Source organism: Squalius cephalus, assembly GCF_949319135.1.
Source record: "Squalius cephalus genome assembly, chromosome: 7".
Classification (NCBI taxonomy): domain Eukaryota; kingdom Metazoa; phylum Chordata; class Actinopteri; order Cypriniformes; family Leuciscidae; genus Squalius; species Squalius cephalus.
The window spans coordinates 144,659-160,896 of record NC_137128.1 but is presented as its reverse complement, the minus strand read 5'-3'; the positions used below and the strand labels follow the sequence as shown (position 1 = coordinate 160,896).

The window sequence follows — 16,238 nt, the reverse complement described above, 5'->3', positions numbered from 1 at the left end:
TTTTTTTTATTATTATTCATTTTATTTATTTAACAGGACAGTGCATATTAACAACAGTATGCCTGTAACATGCCAGAGTTAGCCAGTGGCTAATTTTCATCTGTAGTCCTGTTTGCCAGATGTACAGTGGCACCCTAGGGAGAATACAAATTTTTTTTTTTTAAGAATTTGCATGTAAATACAAATATGTCTGCTACAGCGTAGCTACAGTAGACGGTAATTATGAAAATATAAAATCTCACTAAAATTATTTCTGAAAAACATCCTAATTATATGCACAGGCAGTAGCAGCAAGTAGCATGCATTGTCGGTGTAACAGGTTAAACCATTTGTTAGACGCATATGAAGAGGATCAGTTTTAACATCATTAGCAAGGTTATACAGAAATAAAAAATCAAAATCACGAAACAAAGACACACATTCACAACTGTAACACAAACGGGCAAAAACAAGACTTTAGTGTTGACAGGTCTGAATACTAATAAGCCAATGTTTCAGATGTAATCGAAAAAGGCTATATGTGTTGATGTCTCTGATTGATGACGGAATGGTGTTCCACTCCTGCGAAGCCCTAACAGAGAAGGTGGACTGACTAAAAGCACTTTTACTTAGTGGAATAATAGTCACCTCTTGACACTCCTCTGGTGATTCTGTGTGTGGTTGTTCTAAGTCTTAGGATGTCTGAGTAAGTAACAAGTTAATCTTTGACATTTACCAGTGAATGTCTGGAGAATATGGATAATCTTTGTTCTGGGTGTTATGTTGTTGTTGGTTTAAAAAAAATCCAAAAAATGAAAAGAATTTATTTATTTTACAGAATGCACTTACAACACCATTTTCAACAAAGCGCAAGGGCTCGTCTACAAATGATCAACTGTCATAACACTGGGACTCCCTGTATCCCACAGTTCCATGCACAATGAAGGGTGGACGAACCAGCAGTGCTAATAGACTGATTGTCATATTCGGTTTCTGGGTGAAGCAGGAGGGTGTACAATATTTATTGAATTCTTTTTTTTTGTACTTTTCTTTAGGATGAACACAAAAACTAAGGCTAACTCTCTAAGCAAAAGAAACTACTGAGAACCAAGCAGAGCAATAATAAAACACAACAACAAAAATGAGACATCGCCCATGTGATTTATTTCATTCCTTACTCCTCCCCACTCTTACTTTTTAGCATGATCTGTTTGATTTTATAATATTATTTTTCTTTTTCTTTCACCCTCTTTGAACATCAACAACAACAAAAAATCCTTCTCTAGATGTTTTCAGTTACAAGTGTCACATAGGCTTGAACCTCACTGACAATGTCATCATAGGCGTCGCAAGGTGGTTTCAGAACCGAGAGGGTATCTTCCAACAACTGTATGGCTTCATCGAGACTAATTCGCTGGCTCCCCGATGTACTCAGAAGCTTAGTGAGTTTGTCGCTGCTCTGTACTAGGTCGCCCAGGGTAAGAGAGCAGAGTGGGAGGCCCTTGAGCTGCTCCACTGGAGGTGCCACGTTCCCCAGCTCACTTTTGGCCAGTAGGACAGCGACCAGAGGACCACAGATTTTCCCCAACAGTCCCAAGGTGCTCTCGTTGAGTTCCTTGACCACCGCAGCCTTCTCTTTCAGTGACACCCCAGAGAAGGCGATCTTGTCATACAGGGCGGGTTCGATACTCTTGTGGACATGTCTGTCCCTCCGTTCGGCGACGTGGGAGATCTCAGACATAACTTGGCTCACCCTGACACAGCTTTCCTCAATTCCTTCGCTTTCTTTCGCTGAGACTGGGGAGATTTGTTCATCTAGGTGAGTGTTGAGGATCCCCAGGGCTTTGTTGGTGATGGTGTAGTATTTGTGGAGATAGTGGTGGAGGCGCTGGGAAGAGCGAATCAGCTCTTCTTCTTTTTTTTTATCCCCAAAGAACAGCGACAGCATCCTGGTGGTTTCTGTTAGTAAAGAGGAAATGCACTGCAATTATACAATAAAGTAATGCACTTGTGTTGTATTGGCTGTTGAATATTACACATCAACTTTCCGACTGACACCTCTTTAACAAGACAAGCTTTTGTTTGTGATTTGCATTATTTGCTTTAGGTAGTTTTGCATCTATCCTACAGGTTTAATGGTGGAACAAAAGTATTCAACAGTGACGTATTTCCCATTGACATTTCATCATTTACAAAATTCTACAATGTACCACTTTAGTTATGAGACAATGGGGGAACCCATGGAAAAGATGAGAGTGCATGAGTTGATGTTTGCAGGGATCTTTCACAATAACAAACTCCAACACCAAAAGGTTTTAATCTTGTCAAAAGCAGATGCCTATTGCTCTAATACTGCTCAAGGGGTGTTCACAATGAACAACGGATGGCCCCTGCTGAGGTTAAGATTGAGTCTTTTTTAACAAAAATGTTCAAATATACAATGAAGAGGACTGAAAGCAGGGATAGGAAGAGCAAGGAAGAAGGGAGGGAGGATACATGGATGAATAGATCAACTGAAATTCAGATTATATGAATAAAAAAGACAACTGATTCGTATCTTTAGTAAACTTTAATGTTGAAAAACAGAAAAGTCTTGAATGCAATATAGAAAGAAAACAAGAACTGAAGTACCATTTAACATTCAAAACAGTTTGATCAAGAATTACCACTTTCTTAATCAGTTTCTTATTAATCCATATGTAAAGATTACCAGAGTAACTGAAAATCATGATAGTGTAGATGATCCAGTACTAATGAATAGAGCTAGATACGCAACAATTCAAAGCTAACCTAAGGATGGTGACCATTAGTACCCTAGCTCTTGCATTATTTCAATTCTAACCTCGACTTTATTTATACGATCCTGGAACTGTACAGAAGCAGGCCTGAATTCAACCAAAGCTTTCTTATACTCTTCCAGGGCCTGATCAAGTTGATCTCTCTCTAGTGCCCCCAAAATGGCTTGGATCATCATATCAACGCCCATGAACAGCACCCCTAAGGCCAAACTGGAAAAAAACCCTGCACACACTTTAGCACATGTGGATATTACGTTTGCAAATATCCTTCCACTTTTGATTAGGTAACAAAGTACAGTGACAGACACAAAACTTAAGGCACCCAATGATCCGCTGAGTATTGATTGAATTTCTTTAAAGTCTTTGACGCTGGGTGACAGGGTTTTCAGTTTCTCATATAAGTCAGGTTCCAGCTTCTCCTTCAGCTTCTCATCGATTTTCTTTACTTCTGCCTGGATCTCATGCATGCGTTGTATCATCACCTCGCAGTTCTCCTTGATGGTGGCCTTGTTGTTCAGCTCTATGGGACTGAAGGACAAACCCAGGTGCTTGTCAAGAACTTCAATGAGTTGGTTAGTGGCTCGGAAGTTGTTCTTCATCAACTCCAGAAGCTCTTGGTTTCTGCGGATGATCTCCTCCCTTTTAGCAGGGTTACCAGGGAAGAAGAGGTCACTCCAAGACATTTTTCTTTGTTTATTTTGAGATCTTGAAATGAAGAGAGAAACATATATTTAGGAAATTGTGCAAGGGCGGCACTGATTTAAATGCAAGAAGAGACTAATAGGTTAACCCTCTGGGTTCTGAATCATATCAGTGCAAAAGAGACTCAAATAACTCTGTCGATTTTTGTCATACAGATCAGTGTTGTACATCATTCGATCCAGTTAAGTCTCTAGAGCGCTGACTTTGTGTGTTTGACTGAATTGTTTGCTTTATTTGTATAGCTTCTTATACCTTTTACTTGTACTTTTATCATGGCTAATATTGATAAAACTGAAATTTAACAAAAAGAGACTGGGTTGAGTTTTGTCATTTTAAATTGTAATAATTGTATTTAAAAATTAAAAAACTGTAATGTTGTTTACTGCAAAATCTGTTGTTTAGTACAAATGCACATATTGCCTGGACCATATTAAAATGTTTAATGTTTTTATATTATATTTAAAACGAAAAGAGGCAGGTTTGTGTTTTATATATATATATTAGGGCTGTCAAATGATTAATCACGATTAATCACACCAAAATAAAAGTTTGTGTTCACATAATATATTTGTGTGTACTGTGCATAATTATTTTGTATATATATAAATACACACACATGCATGTATATATTTAAGAAATATTTGCTTAAATATACTGTATATATATTATATATAATTTGTATTATAAATAAATATAAATATTTTATATATAAATAACAAATTTTTCTTAAATATTTACATGCATGTGTGTGTATTTATATATACAAAATAATTATGCACAGTACACACACATATATTATGTGAACATAAACTTTTATTTTGGTGCGATTAATCGTGATTAATCATTTGACAGCCCTAATATATATATATATATATATATATATATATATATATTTTTTTTTTTTTTTTATATATATAAATAGGCAAACGTAATGTGCAGTGAATATAATCAATACGCGTTGCATGAACCACATTTGTGTGGCTATAATGTTTAAGATTTCTTTAAATGAAAACGAAAAGAGTTAGTATTGTGTTTTATAACATATTTCGTTGCCTAAAATATACACAGAGATAACCGGAGTAGCAGAGCGAGCTGAGTGACGTGCACTGCGTCTGAAGGTGGGCGGGGTTAGGATTTCCCAAGATTTTCCATGATGAAAGTGACCAATCATAAGAGGGTCAGTGCCCTCCTTGGTTTCCGCCCCCAAATTGTCAAAAGTCATGTAGACTCGAGGGAGCAGAAATCAGCTGAGGGGGAAGTGTTTGGTGGAAACAGGTGTGTGGAGGAAGGAACGCGCTAGAGGGTTATCGGATGGCGTCTTTGAGCCCGGGAGTAGAACATTCCGAAATTGTTGAGAGTATGGCAAGTGAATCGGATGGCGAGCAAGGAGAATGGCATGAGGTAACATCAAAGAGAACAAGAAAGAAGAATTCTGAGTCAAGTCACAGTGAGTCGGAACAGCAGAATGAGTTGAAAAAAGTGAGGAAAGCTAATAGGATGGAAGAGTGGAAAGTGGTGATCGAGTTTGGAGAAGTTTCTGGTAGTAAACTTCATCCAGTGAAACTTACTAAGGCAATTCATGATGAGATTGGACACATTAAACAAGCAAGATTTCTGAGTAAAGGAAAGATGTTGATTGAAGCAGTCAATAGTGTACAACAGCAACAGATATTGAAAAAGAAGACCTTGAATGAAGTGAGAATTAAAAGTCACGTTCCTGGGGCTAATAGTACGGTTAGAGGAGTGATTAGTGGAGTTCCATTAGATATTAAATAAAATTAAGAAGTAATCATCAAGTCTAAACAAGTGAAACTCTCAATGTAATTTCTCTTTCAATGATAAGGCTTACTGCGGATATCAGTGCACTGAATAGGTTAGTGGGATTTTATGGGGTTAATGTTTAATGGAATGTAACTAAGTGTAAACCTGTGACTCCCAGTTTCTGCTCTGAACCAATACACACACACAGACAAATAAAGTGTTTATTTGGTGTTAACTCCTTGATTTGTATTAAGTAAGCCACTTAATAATCAAAGTCAAGTCAAGTCAAGTCATCTTCATTTATATAGCGCTTTTAACAATGTAGATTGTTTCAAAGCAGCTTTACAGAGATAAGCGTATAAATTAAGGTAACAGAGATTGTTTTGGCTTTATAGCAGAGTTAAGTTATTTTCCATCTAAAGATAGTTTTGATTGATTTGCTTCCGTCACAACGATCATTTGTTATTAAATTAGGGGCCGCTAAGATGACACCATTCCCTCTACACAGACTTTAAACGTGAACCTGTGAGAAACGCTGATGGCGTTCACATGCGCATTAAGAACTGGTTCTATAGTTATATATATAGTTAGTGGTGTTACAAACCTTCACAGAAAACCCTCCCTGTGGTTGTGCGCTTCCTGAGTTTTCATTAAAATGCAGTGTTGCAAGTCATAGCCTGGATTATGAGACAGCATATAAAATCTATCTATCTGTCTAGATCAGTGGTCCCCAACCTTTACTGCCCCATGGGCAACATTACTAAAATAGTAACCTGCAGGGGGCAACATCTTCCTCACTCACCCTGTCCTCATGAAGAAGCATCTGTAAGCCAAATGGGGGACTTATGCCTCAGAAACTAAAATATGTAGCTGCAGTAAAACAACTTACACTTGCTTGTTTTTAAAATGCACTTTTCTACTTGCTTGGCAATTACAAGACTGCATTTGTGACAGTTCCTATATCAAAAGTGTTTAGCATTCTCACACACATACCTGTTTTTTCAGGTGTATAATGTGACAAAGCAGCATGAGCTGGGAGTTGCTTTGACACTTGTGTACCGCGAACCACGTACTGTGTATAAATATAATGATCCCAGGCTCATGTTAGTTATTCTCACCTAGTTATACAGAGCAGCCTCCAATTTCAATTATAGAACTCAATCGGTAATATTTCCCTGTGACACTGGATTGCATAACTTGCCTGTCATTCAGACTGCTGGTACTGTGTAATGGGCGGGAGGAAGGTAGCTCACAAAGAAGTATGGGGTATGATTTATTAATATTATTACCGTAAGTTTTTTTGAGATCGGAAAAAAATCAAATATATATCTGAAGAAGCCGCGGCCAACATTGGAGGGCAACATGTTGAGGAAAATGTAGAGTTTGAGCATAATAAACTAATAACTGACAGCGATGAAAAGAACACTCAGGATTAATCTGGGACAAAAATACTCTCATAAATGATTATTATTATCATGGTAGATCTAATTCTTTTTTTCTGCTTCTGCTTGTTATTTAATAAAGTTTTGCATGCCTCTTGTCTAACAGTCAATATAATCGCCGGTCTCCAATATGCGCCGGGTCTGCTGGCAAATATTGTAAATTAAGGGCGTGGGCGTTTTAATATTGTTTAATATGTTTTACGGTAGATATTTTACAGACCGTAGACTGCTTACGTAAGAAGACCTGACACCGTAACCTAAATTTTGGTAACGGAACTAGTGTTACAAAGCACTGTTTCCACACGGCATATATACAGTGAGACAAACCGTACATAGAGACAGGACTAGTGTTGTCAAAAGACCCGGTACTTCGGTACCAACTCGTTACTAAAAAATTAGAATAGTTACGGTATCAGCTTTTCTTAAGTACCGGTGGTACCGAAGTATCGGGTTAATCCGGTTCTTGACGCGCTGTCCGATAGGTGCACATGCGTCCTCCTCTTCATAAACATGTGAGACATGGCAACCGGCAGCGCTTCTGAATCCACCGGTTTACAAGAAAGGAGGAGGATTGGGCTAATATCACGTTGCCATAAGGGGTCGTACGTTCACATAGCGTGTTTTATGCGCGTGCAAATTCATTTTCCAGGCGCGCGCTGTTCATGGTTGCATAGCAATGACAGACGCAATGGGAGAGCACGCGCTTGTGGAAAGGAGAAAAGTGGTGCAAACTGCACTCTCCATGATGACAAGTAAATATTATCAAATAATTAATGGTTTTTAGCCCTCGCATTAGATTTACTAATATATTCATGAAGAGCGCAGTATGTACCGCTCCTTTCCACAAGCGCGTGCTCTCCCAATGTGTCTGTCGTTGCTATGCAACCATGAACAGCGCGCGCCTGGAAAACGAAATCAAAAGTTTTATCTGTTCATTATTTAATGGTTGAAGTGAACAAACATGATTAAATAAGTTAAGTTTAGGATTAAATAAAAGTACAGTCAAGTCTAATGACACGTTTTATCTCCTGTATAGTTTGGTAACACTACAATAACCATTCATTAACATTACTTAATGCATTATCTAACATCAACACATTGAGTGAATATTTTTAGAACATTAATTTATTTTGGTGAATGTTATTTAATACAAACACTTAATTGTTCTTGTTTGTTAACTTCATCCATTGTGCATTAAATAATGAACATATCAAACTTTTGATTTAAAAAAATTTATTAGTAAATTTGTAAATTAACCCCATAGGAGAATAATTGCTACAGTACCGTATTTTCCACACTATAAGGCGCACTTATAAGCCTTTAATTTTTTCAAAAAACGACAGTGCGCCTTATAATCCGGAGCGCCTTATATATGGATAAAACAACCGCTGACTTAAACCTTGTTTATACTTTCGCCTGGCACCGCAGCGCGAGCCTCAGCTGACTGCGCGAGCAACTCCCCAAACAGACGAGGCATTTATACTTGACGCAACGGTTTTGTTTTAGACTGAACACCAGACCATACAGCTGATTTAGACACGCCGGTGTGATGAGATTATCCGTCTGCTCGGGCAGATAATGCTCAAAGTCATGCATCTTCGGATGCGGAGGCGCGCACGCTGTTACAATGTCGTCATTTTTGCCGCGCGCGCGCCTCCGCGTCCGAGATGCATGACTTTGAGCCGAATCTGCCCGTGCAGACGGATATTAGTTTTTTTATTACCTTTGCGCTCATGCGGACGCGTCGAGCATAAACAAGGTTTTACAGCTCAGCCACTTGTTTTTTCATATTTTTTTGCAAGTGGTAGATCTTGGTTTACATTTGGACTTTAGATGTGATCTTAGGCTTGAAAAGGTTGGTGACCACTGCATAACGCAAACCCAGTCAAACGTTTGACTGCAGTATCTTCTATTCTATGCGCCTTATAATCCGGTGCGCCCTATATATGAAAAAAGTTATAAAATAGGCCATTCATTGAAGGTGCGCCTTATAATCCGGTGCGCCTTATAGTGCGGAAAATACGGTATATATACCGTATATATATATAACTATTGTTTATTGTTAGGTTATTTTATCTAATGTTATCTAACAAATGGAAACTTATTGTAAAGGAAACTTAACTTTAAATTTAATCTAAATTAAGCTTTGGTACCGAAATTGGTACCGAGAACCCGTGGATTTTCACTGGTATTGGTACCGAATACTGAAATTTTGGTACCGTGACAACACTAGACAGGACCTGGAACAGACAAGCCATTTTAGATGACCTCATCCAAATAATTTTGTAATACATATTTTGACGTTTTGCAGAGGACTTGGAAAAAAAAAGAATAGTATGAGATGGACACACTTTGTTCAAAGGTCATGGTAAGGTACAGGGTGTTTTATTTTGACTAATCACAACTGTGGCCTTTAAGACATCATTTATAGACTAAGGGCAGGACCTAATCAAACATCGCAAGTCGCCAACGGTGAAGCGGAAACGTTCCCGGTACCTAATCAAAATAAGAACTTCGAGCAAGTTATCCCGGTACCTAGTCAAGCGGTCTTTGCTTGAAATTGAGGAGCTGACGCTTTTTCATTACAAATAGGGGGAGAAGGGGAGTGGTCCCCTATCCACCCATCCATCCATCAATTATCATTAACCGCTTAATCCTTTATAGGGTCGCGGTGAGCCGGAGCCTAACCCAGCAGACACAGGGTGCAAGGCGAGACTACACCCTGGACGGGACGCCAGTCCATCACAGTCCACACACACACACACACACACACACACACACACACACACACACACACACACACACACACACACACACACACACACACACACACACACACACAGAGGGCAATTTAGAGTGAGTGGTCCCCTATCGCCCTACCTAATCTAATGAATTCAATCCTCACATAAGAAACAAAATCAATACATAAATACAAATATCAAGACATAAAAAAAAAAAAAAAATACAAAGATAAATATATTTATTTATTTATCTGTATTTATTTCTTTATTTACTTATTGTTTCATTTTGGCACAAATTTTCTCCATATAAACCTCTACAGATCAATTAACAATAACCCAATAATACACAGCATCTATGAAATAAACCGTATGCACTGTGATGTATTGCAGTCTACATTTCCGTTGTATTGTACGCTCTTAAAACAAATGTGTTAAATGTAACACGTGTGCGTGCTTATACAAGGACAACGCAATATTTGTATTAAAATCAACAAACCACAACACAATGATGTGTCTTTCTAACACAGTCTGTGTGGCTGAAAACACATTATTGTGTAAGAAATGCACATTATTGTGTTATGGTTTGTTCATTTTAACACAAATATTGTGTTGTCCTTGTATAAACACGCACATTTGTTTTAAGAGTGTAGGCGACTCCTACAAGAACAGGATTACCGAATCTATGTTACATCCTTCATAGGCTACCTTACCCGACCGAAGAAGCTGTGTGTGCGTGTGTTGTTGTTGATGCGGCCATGTTCAATACCTGACAAAGGGGTGACATCAATGGACCTTTTGCTGATTCCCCACAACCGAATGAGGGGATTGAACATAAGCGTCACACATAATAAGGCCAGCTCACGGTGTGGGCTTCACAAATAGACACCAAACTGCTCTCTGCCACATGCTGTACATCTCATTCTGTCCCTGCTGCAGATCCCTCAATGTATACATAGGCTGATATCAATGTGCTAATACATAACATGCTATATGGGCACCTGTGTGATGTAGCTCATTAAACTGCATTGACATAGCAATACCAGTGTTTCTCACCGGATTTTGGTAAATCTGTGGTGAGTTTGCCTCTAGGGGGGTTCGGGGGCATGCCCCCCCCCCCCCCCCCCCCCGTAAGAAAATGTTGTGCATTGTAATGTTAAATTCATCAATCTGGTGCACAAAATTAAAAGTGCCAAACCATATTCAGTGTGCAAAGAAAAATTCAAACCTCTTTTAGTTGTGTCTGTCTGCATTACACTACTACATAATAATAGTTAGAATATTAATCCCATGACAGTAATAGCCGTGTACTGTAAAACAAATGCACTGAAAAATAAAGGACGGTCATTAAAGTGGTAATGTTTGCACTTAGGTTTTATTATGCATTTAGGAGACTATTGCAAGAAGCTGCTTACATTAACCTTACTTTCGAAAAATAAATAAATACAATCTTGATTTTTCATGAAATATTATGTTAGAATTGTAGGCCTAAAATACCAGGGTATCAGCTTGTTTTCTTCAATGGTATAATTAATACAATTACAATTTGGTTTGTTGCAATTAATTTGTGTTCATAATCAGTAAAAAAAAAAATCTTCTAACAAGAATAAACACATATGAACAATTAAATTACTATTGTATTATTAATTATTTGTATATCTTGAAACTTCCCAAGCAGAAGATGTGAAATGAATGAATACATTACCAAAATGTGATTGCAGAATATATTTAAATTATCCCTGAAATTGTCATTTTCTCCTTACTGTCTTGTGAGTTAACAATAATGCCTGGCCAGTAAATTACTTTGTGAACAAAGAAAACATTTTGGCATTTGGGATTTGATTTAGTTAATGCCTAAAAATGTAAAAGTTTTACTTTATAAACAGAATATAGTTTAATTAATTTTAAAATTTGTCGCCGGAGTGAATGAGAACATATTGTTGCGCAATTGTATTTAATCTTCTTATTCGTACTTCGGTTGTCACTTCGGTAGTCCCTTTAGACTTATGAGGATTCTTAAAGAGTGGACTTATATTTGTTGACTGGCTATATTAATGTCTTTACGCCTATGCTTCAAGTGCTTACAAGCGTGTTAGTTAATGAAAAGGGGGTTCACTTTATTTTAGGGGGCCTGTTCACTATGAACTAAAGTAGTTACATGTCCTTTCTTCATGACATGTATTGAAGGGTGAACCACACACACAACACTAAGACAATTTGATGAAGACGAAGGGAGTCAGTTTTGGGGTTTGAAGGTAAGCATGCAGCATATTTACCATGACATTTAGACCTGACCAAATAAAAACTTTCACACACCTGCTAATCACAAATTATAATCCCAGTATTCATGTTGGGTTCCCTCTGTGATCGAAGCAATAATCCTCTAACAAAATAAAATTAAAAAAACACCTGCAGTACCAGATTTCTTGTGTGTGCTTAGAGGGTGTGTCAAAGTTTTGATTTTGTCCATAATTTAACATCTTAGTAATTAAGGTATTGACTGAGGAAATAGACAATAGGTCTCTGAATAAACCCTTTAAATATCACTTAAGTAACTTTTAACAGAAGAAGAAAATGCTGATTTTTAGGTTTACTCTTTGATTATTTATCATGAATAGGTGCCACCACACCTTTTAGACCATAACTTTACATTGTAACAAGTTAATTAAGTAACTGATTTATTAATTGTGAGAAATGTTACAAAATATGACTTAACAAATTGGTATGCCACCGATTATTAATAGAATAGCATATATTGTTTTATTAATATGTTTACTACTATGTGTGTTAATAGGTAAGTGCTACTACAACATTTACTCCATAACTTTACATTATAGCAGATAATTTACTAAGCCATGTATTAACTGTGAGAAGATTTACTATAAATCAAGTAATCAATGGTCTAACCCTTTGCGGTCCTTTGTCGGACTGGGTCCGACATCATTATAGCAATGATGCTATAATGATATAGCAATGAAAAAAACGGGGTTTTAGTAGTTTTTTCTGCGGAAAAAGTGGGTCTACGCACATGTTCTGCTGATTTTTGAAAACTTTGAATAAAAGTGCAAGATTGTTCTCTTACACTAACCCCCACTTTCCAAAACATAGAGCAGTTTGCAGTGTGGAAGCACAAACACGTGCATTCAAAAAACATTTTAAAAAGTAATGTGTCTTTCCTATTCCAGCAAGTCATTCTAGCATTTTATCACTGTTCAGTAAATGAGGCACAGCTTGTTTTGGGAATAAAAAAAACTACACAAATATAAGACTGACCGATTCAGTTTGTCATTCTAACAATTCCTGCCACCCAGTCTTTAAATGAGCACAGCTCACCTGGTTCTCTGTTGGAGGTGTGTGTCGGTTGTCGTCTCGGCGTCAGGCTGGCTGTGGGTCAGGCTCAGGTGATCCACTGCTCTTACATACAGTGTGCTGTGCTGGAGAAGGTCCAGGTTCACTCCCCCTTACGTGGAATCTGACCATGAGACTCCTCCTACTCCTGCTGGCACAATCCCCCATTACCTGCTTCCTCTTTCTGCAGTAATCAGAAATCGGTGATGGAGAAGTAAGTACAGTACAGTACACACAGGGTGCTGAACTTCTGAGCAGGTCCAGGTTCACTCTCCTTTCCTGGAATCTGAGCATGAGCCTCCTTCTGAAGAAAGATTTGCACAATCCCCCATTTCCTGCTTCCTCTTTCTGCAGTAATCATAAATCGGTGATGGAGAAGTAAGTACAGTACACACAGGGTGCTGAACTTCTGAGCATGAGCCTCCTTCTGAAGAAAGATTTGCACAATCCCCCATTTCCTGCCCAATCCTCCTACAATGATCCTGCAGTACATTGTTTTTAATGGTGCAATAAAGCCATGTAGTTCAGAGTGTTAACACATAATGGCAAACACAAAAACATGTCATGTTACAATTTCAAAACAACTAATGAACACTAAAACCACAAATTCACTTTAACACTTCGAACAGTCAAATGGTTTAACAAATGGTTTCAAACTTTACATGTTCAGTGAATCCAAAAATCGAAGTCCATCTCTCACTTAAGACGTTTCCCTTCAGTATTCCCTTTACACTCAAAGGGCCCTATCATATGGAGCTAAAAGAGTCTCAAAAAAGATAAATGCACAAACTGCATTCACATATGCACACACAGGATACACAAATGCACACACATGATTCATAAATACACACACAGGATACACAAATGCGCACAAAATTCACAAATGCACACACAGAATTTAAAAAGCACAGAAGATTCACAAATGCATACAAAATTCAGAAATGCACACAAAATTCATAAATACACACACAATTCAGAAATGAAAACAAAATTTACAAATGCACACAAGATTCACAAATGCTCAGGACAAGATTCAGAAATGTATTTCTGATGCACACACAAATATATCTTGATTTACAAACTGCTTGCGGTCTGTGAACTTCACTGCATTTGTGTGTGAATTGTGAGACTCCCCTGACTTGGCTCGACACACAAATGCCTTTTTTTAAACAGGGAATGACCTGTGACCAATCAGATACCTCCCTTGTTTTAGCCAATCACAAGAACGCACCCCACGTGGGGGATTGTTTACTTGTAAGCCAATCACATGAAGTGCGGGCGCGGGCGCGAGCGCGACAGCGAGGTGGGTGGAGTTCTGCCAGTTGGTTGAGACCTCAAAATTACGTTGAAAAGGTCAAGTTTGACGTGTTTACAGATGTGCGGAAGGAGGACCATATACACATTTTCAAATGTATTTGTGTCAGTTTATCGTTTAAAATGCCCATTTCGTGTGCGCATCCTGGGTGTTTTAATATTAAAAAGCCAAAAAGAACATTTTCTTAAATTTTTCAAGCGTGACCTTTTCAACGTAATTGCGTATTACGTGACGTCACGAACGCGCATCACAGAACAGAGCAAGGCGAACATTTGTGCTTATAAAACTTAAACTTTTTTATTTATTTTTGAAATGAGCGATGGTTTCGCTAGATAAGACCCTTATTCATCGTCTGGTATCGTTTAAAGCCCATTGAAGCTGCACTGAAACTGTCATCTGGACCTTGAACCGTTTGGGTCCCAATGGAATCCATAATATGTGAAAAAATCCAGGAATGTTTTCATCAAAAACCTTAATTTCTTTTCGACTGAAGAAAGAAAGACATGGACATCTTGGATGACATGGGGGTGAGTAAATTATCAGCAAAAGTTTTTTTAAAAGTGAACTTCTCCTTTAATTTGGGTGGGTTTCTCCATCCCCAACGGCCCTGACGAGAGCGCTGCTCTCCTCGGCTGTGAACCGCTCCTGGCGCGCGCCTGGCAAATCCGCCGTTATAATAGGAATCCGCTTTAGAACAAGGGCGCCTGCTCTTAAAGGGAATGTGAGATGTCGCTCTGATTGGTTTATTTCACGTTACGCCCAAACCACACCTATGAATAATGAAGCTACTTCAGACCAACACATTTAGATTTGCGCCTGGCACAAGAGTCATTTATCCCGCCGGGAAAATAGCAACAGCGCCAAGACCCGCCCACAAAGTTACTTGCGCTTAGCGCTTTGACACTTGCGTTTCAGATCGTTAAAATTAGGGCCCTATCTTAGCAGACAAGAAGTGTAGGCTCCTTTGTCTTCCTGTCAAATACATTTTGATATATCCAATTCATGCATAATAGTCATTGATACATAACTGAATACACATTTTAAAAACAATCAGCTCATTATGTTTGAAACTAGAAAGAATAAAAAAACACTACCATTGAAACATTACACATTTTTTCCTGCATTGGATATCAAATCTAATTGCAAGAATTCCAAAGACCAGTGCCAAGGAGTTCAGTAAGCAAAACCAATTTATTAACAGCGCTGGGAGAGCTCCCTGCCAGGCAATTTCAATGAGACAAAAATAAAAGCAAGTGAAGCAGCAGGGTCAGCTAAAAAACAACAGCAATGTATGTGGGAGAGACAAGGGTCCCAGGGGTCTGCCATAAAAGTACTTGCCGAGTGTCATATTTAATCCCATTCAGTTTATAACGAACAGAAGTCGTCTGTACTGCTATTCATGAAATGATCTGTGCGGAGGTAAGACACAGGCCCGGTTTTTGGGATGGAACCGCATAACAGTCTCGCATTTTGATTGGTCCATTTCTGTCACATGAATATGTCGTCACAAGAGTGGAAAAGCTTGCAGGCATTTTTAACATTGTAATCAGAGAGCGAGAGAGAGAGAGAGAGAGAGAGAGAGAGAGAGAGAGAGAGAGAGAGAGAGAGAGAGAGAGAGAGAGAAAGAGAGAGAGAGAGAGAGAGAGAGAGAGGCTCAAAAAGCATTTATTTACCAAAATTTTAAAAATGCAATTTTACATTATTTTTCCAGGACAAAAAATATCAAAATGCATCTAAAATAAATAAATACGTAAATAAAGAGAAATAAATAAAATTAAATATACAAGTCCAAACAATCATCACTATCAATATCACAAATACACTGATTCACAGCCCATCGGTGTTTAAACTTCTCCATGTTATTTACCAGTTTATGATATGTGAACTCAATTTTAATGCGAGATTTTACTAGTCCTTTTAATATGGACACAATATCATCTGACCCAGCCCCGTTCAAACGATATTTTCTTGATAGCCAAATTGCCAATTTAGCTTTTCCAAAAATAAAATTAATTAACACATGCACCTCCCTCTTTCTTCTACTGTATTTTGGACCATAAATAAAAAAAACTGGTGTAAAAATTTCTCCTAATTTATGAGACCACTCTTCTAAAATACAAAAAACTGGTTGAAGTCTTTTGCACTTTAAAAACAA

General features: G+C 38.0%; 2 protein-coding genes across 2 annotated transcripts; both read right to left on the bottom strand.

The window, feature by feature from the left end:
• Positions 1–1,261: 1,261 nt before the first annotated feature.
• Positions 1,262–1,927, bottom strand: LOC307161295 (single-pass membrane and coiled-coil domain-containing protein 3-like; the record flags this gene model as incomplete). The annotated part of the gene is made up of 1 exon (XM_079875922.1): positions 1,262–1,927. The coding sequence occupies one exon, from the start codon at positions 1,925–1,927 to the stop codon at positions 1,262–1,264; it is 666 nt and encodes a 221-aa protein (XP_079732048.1).
• A 604-nt stretch (positions 1,928–2,531) lies between these two features.
• On the bottom strand, positions 2,532–12,807 carry LOC307162146 (single-pass membrane and coiled-coil domain-containing protein 3-like). The gene is made up of 2 exons (XM_079877249.1): positions 12,754–12,807; positions 2,532–3,482 (listed from the first exon to the last, which is right to left on the bottom strand). Exon 2 carries the CDS (start codon positions 3,458–3,460, stop codon positions 2,786–2,788), a length of 675 nt encoding a protein of 224 aa, XP_079733375.1. The 5' UTR covers positions 3,461–3,482; positions 12,754–12,807; the 3' UTR covers positions 2,532–2,785.
• Between the last annotated feature and the right edge of the window lie 3,431 nt (positions 12,808–16,238).

Bases quoted from the DNA above. Each gene is read 5' to 3' on its own strand.
- LOC307162146 (XM_079877249.1), bottom strand. From the start codon at position 3,460: ATGTCTTGGAGTGACCTCTTCTTCCCTGGTAACCCTGCTAAAAGGGAG.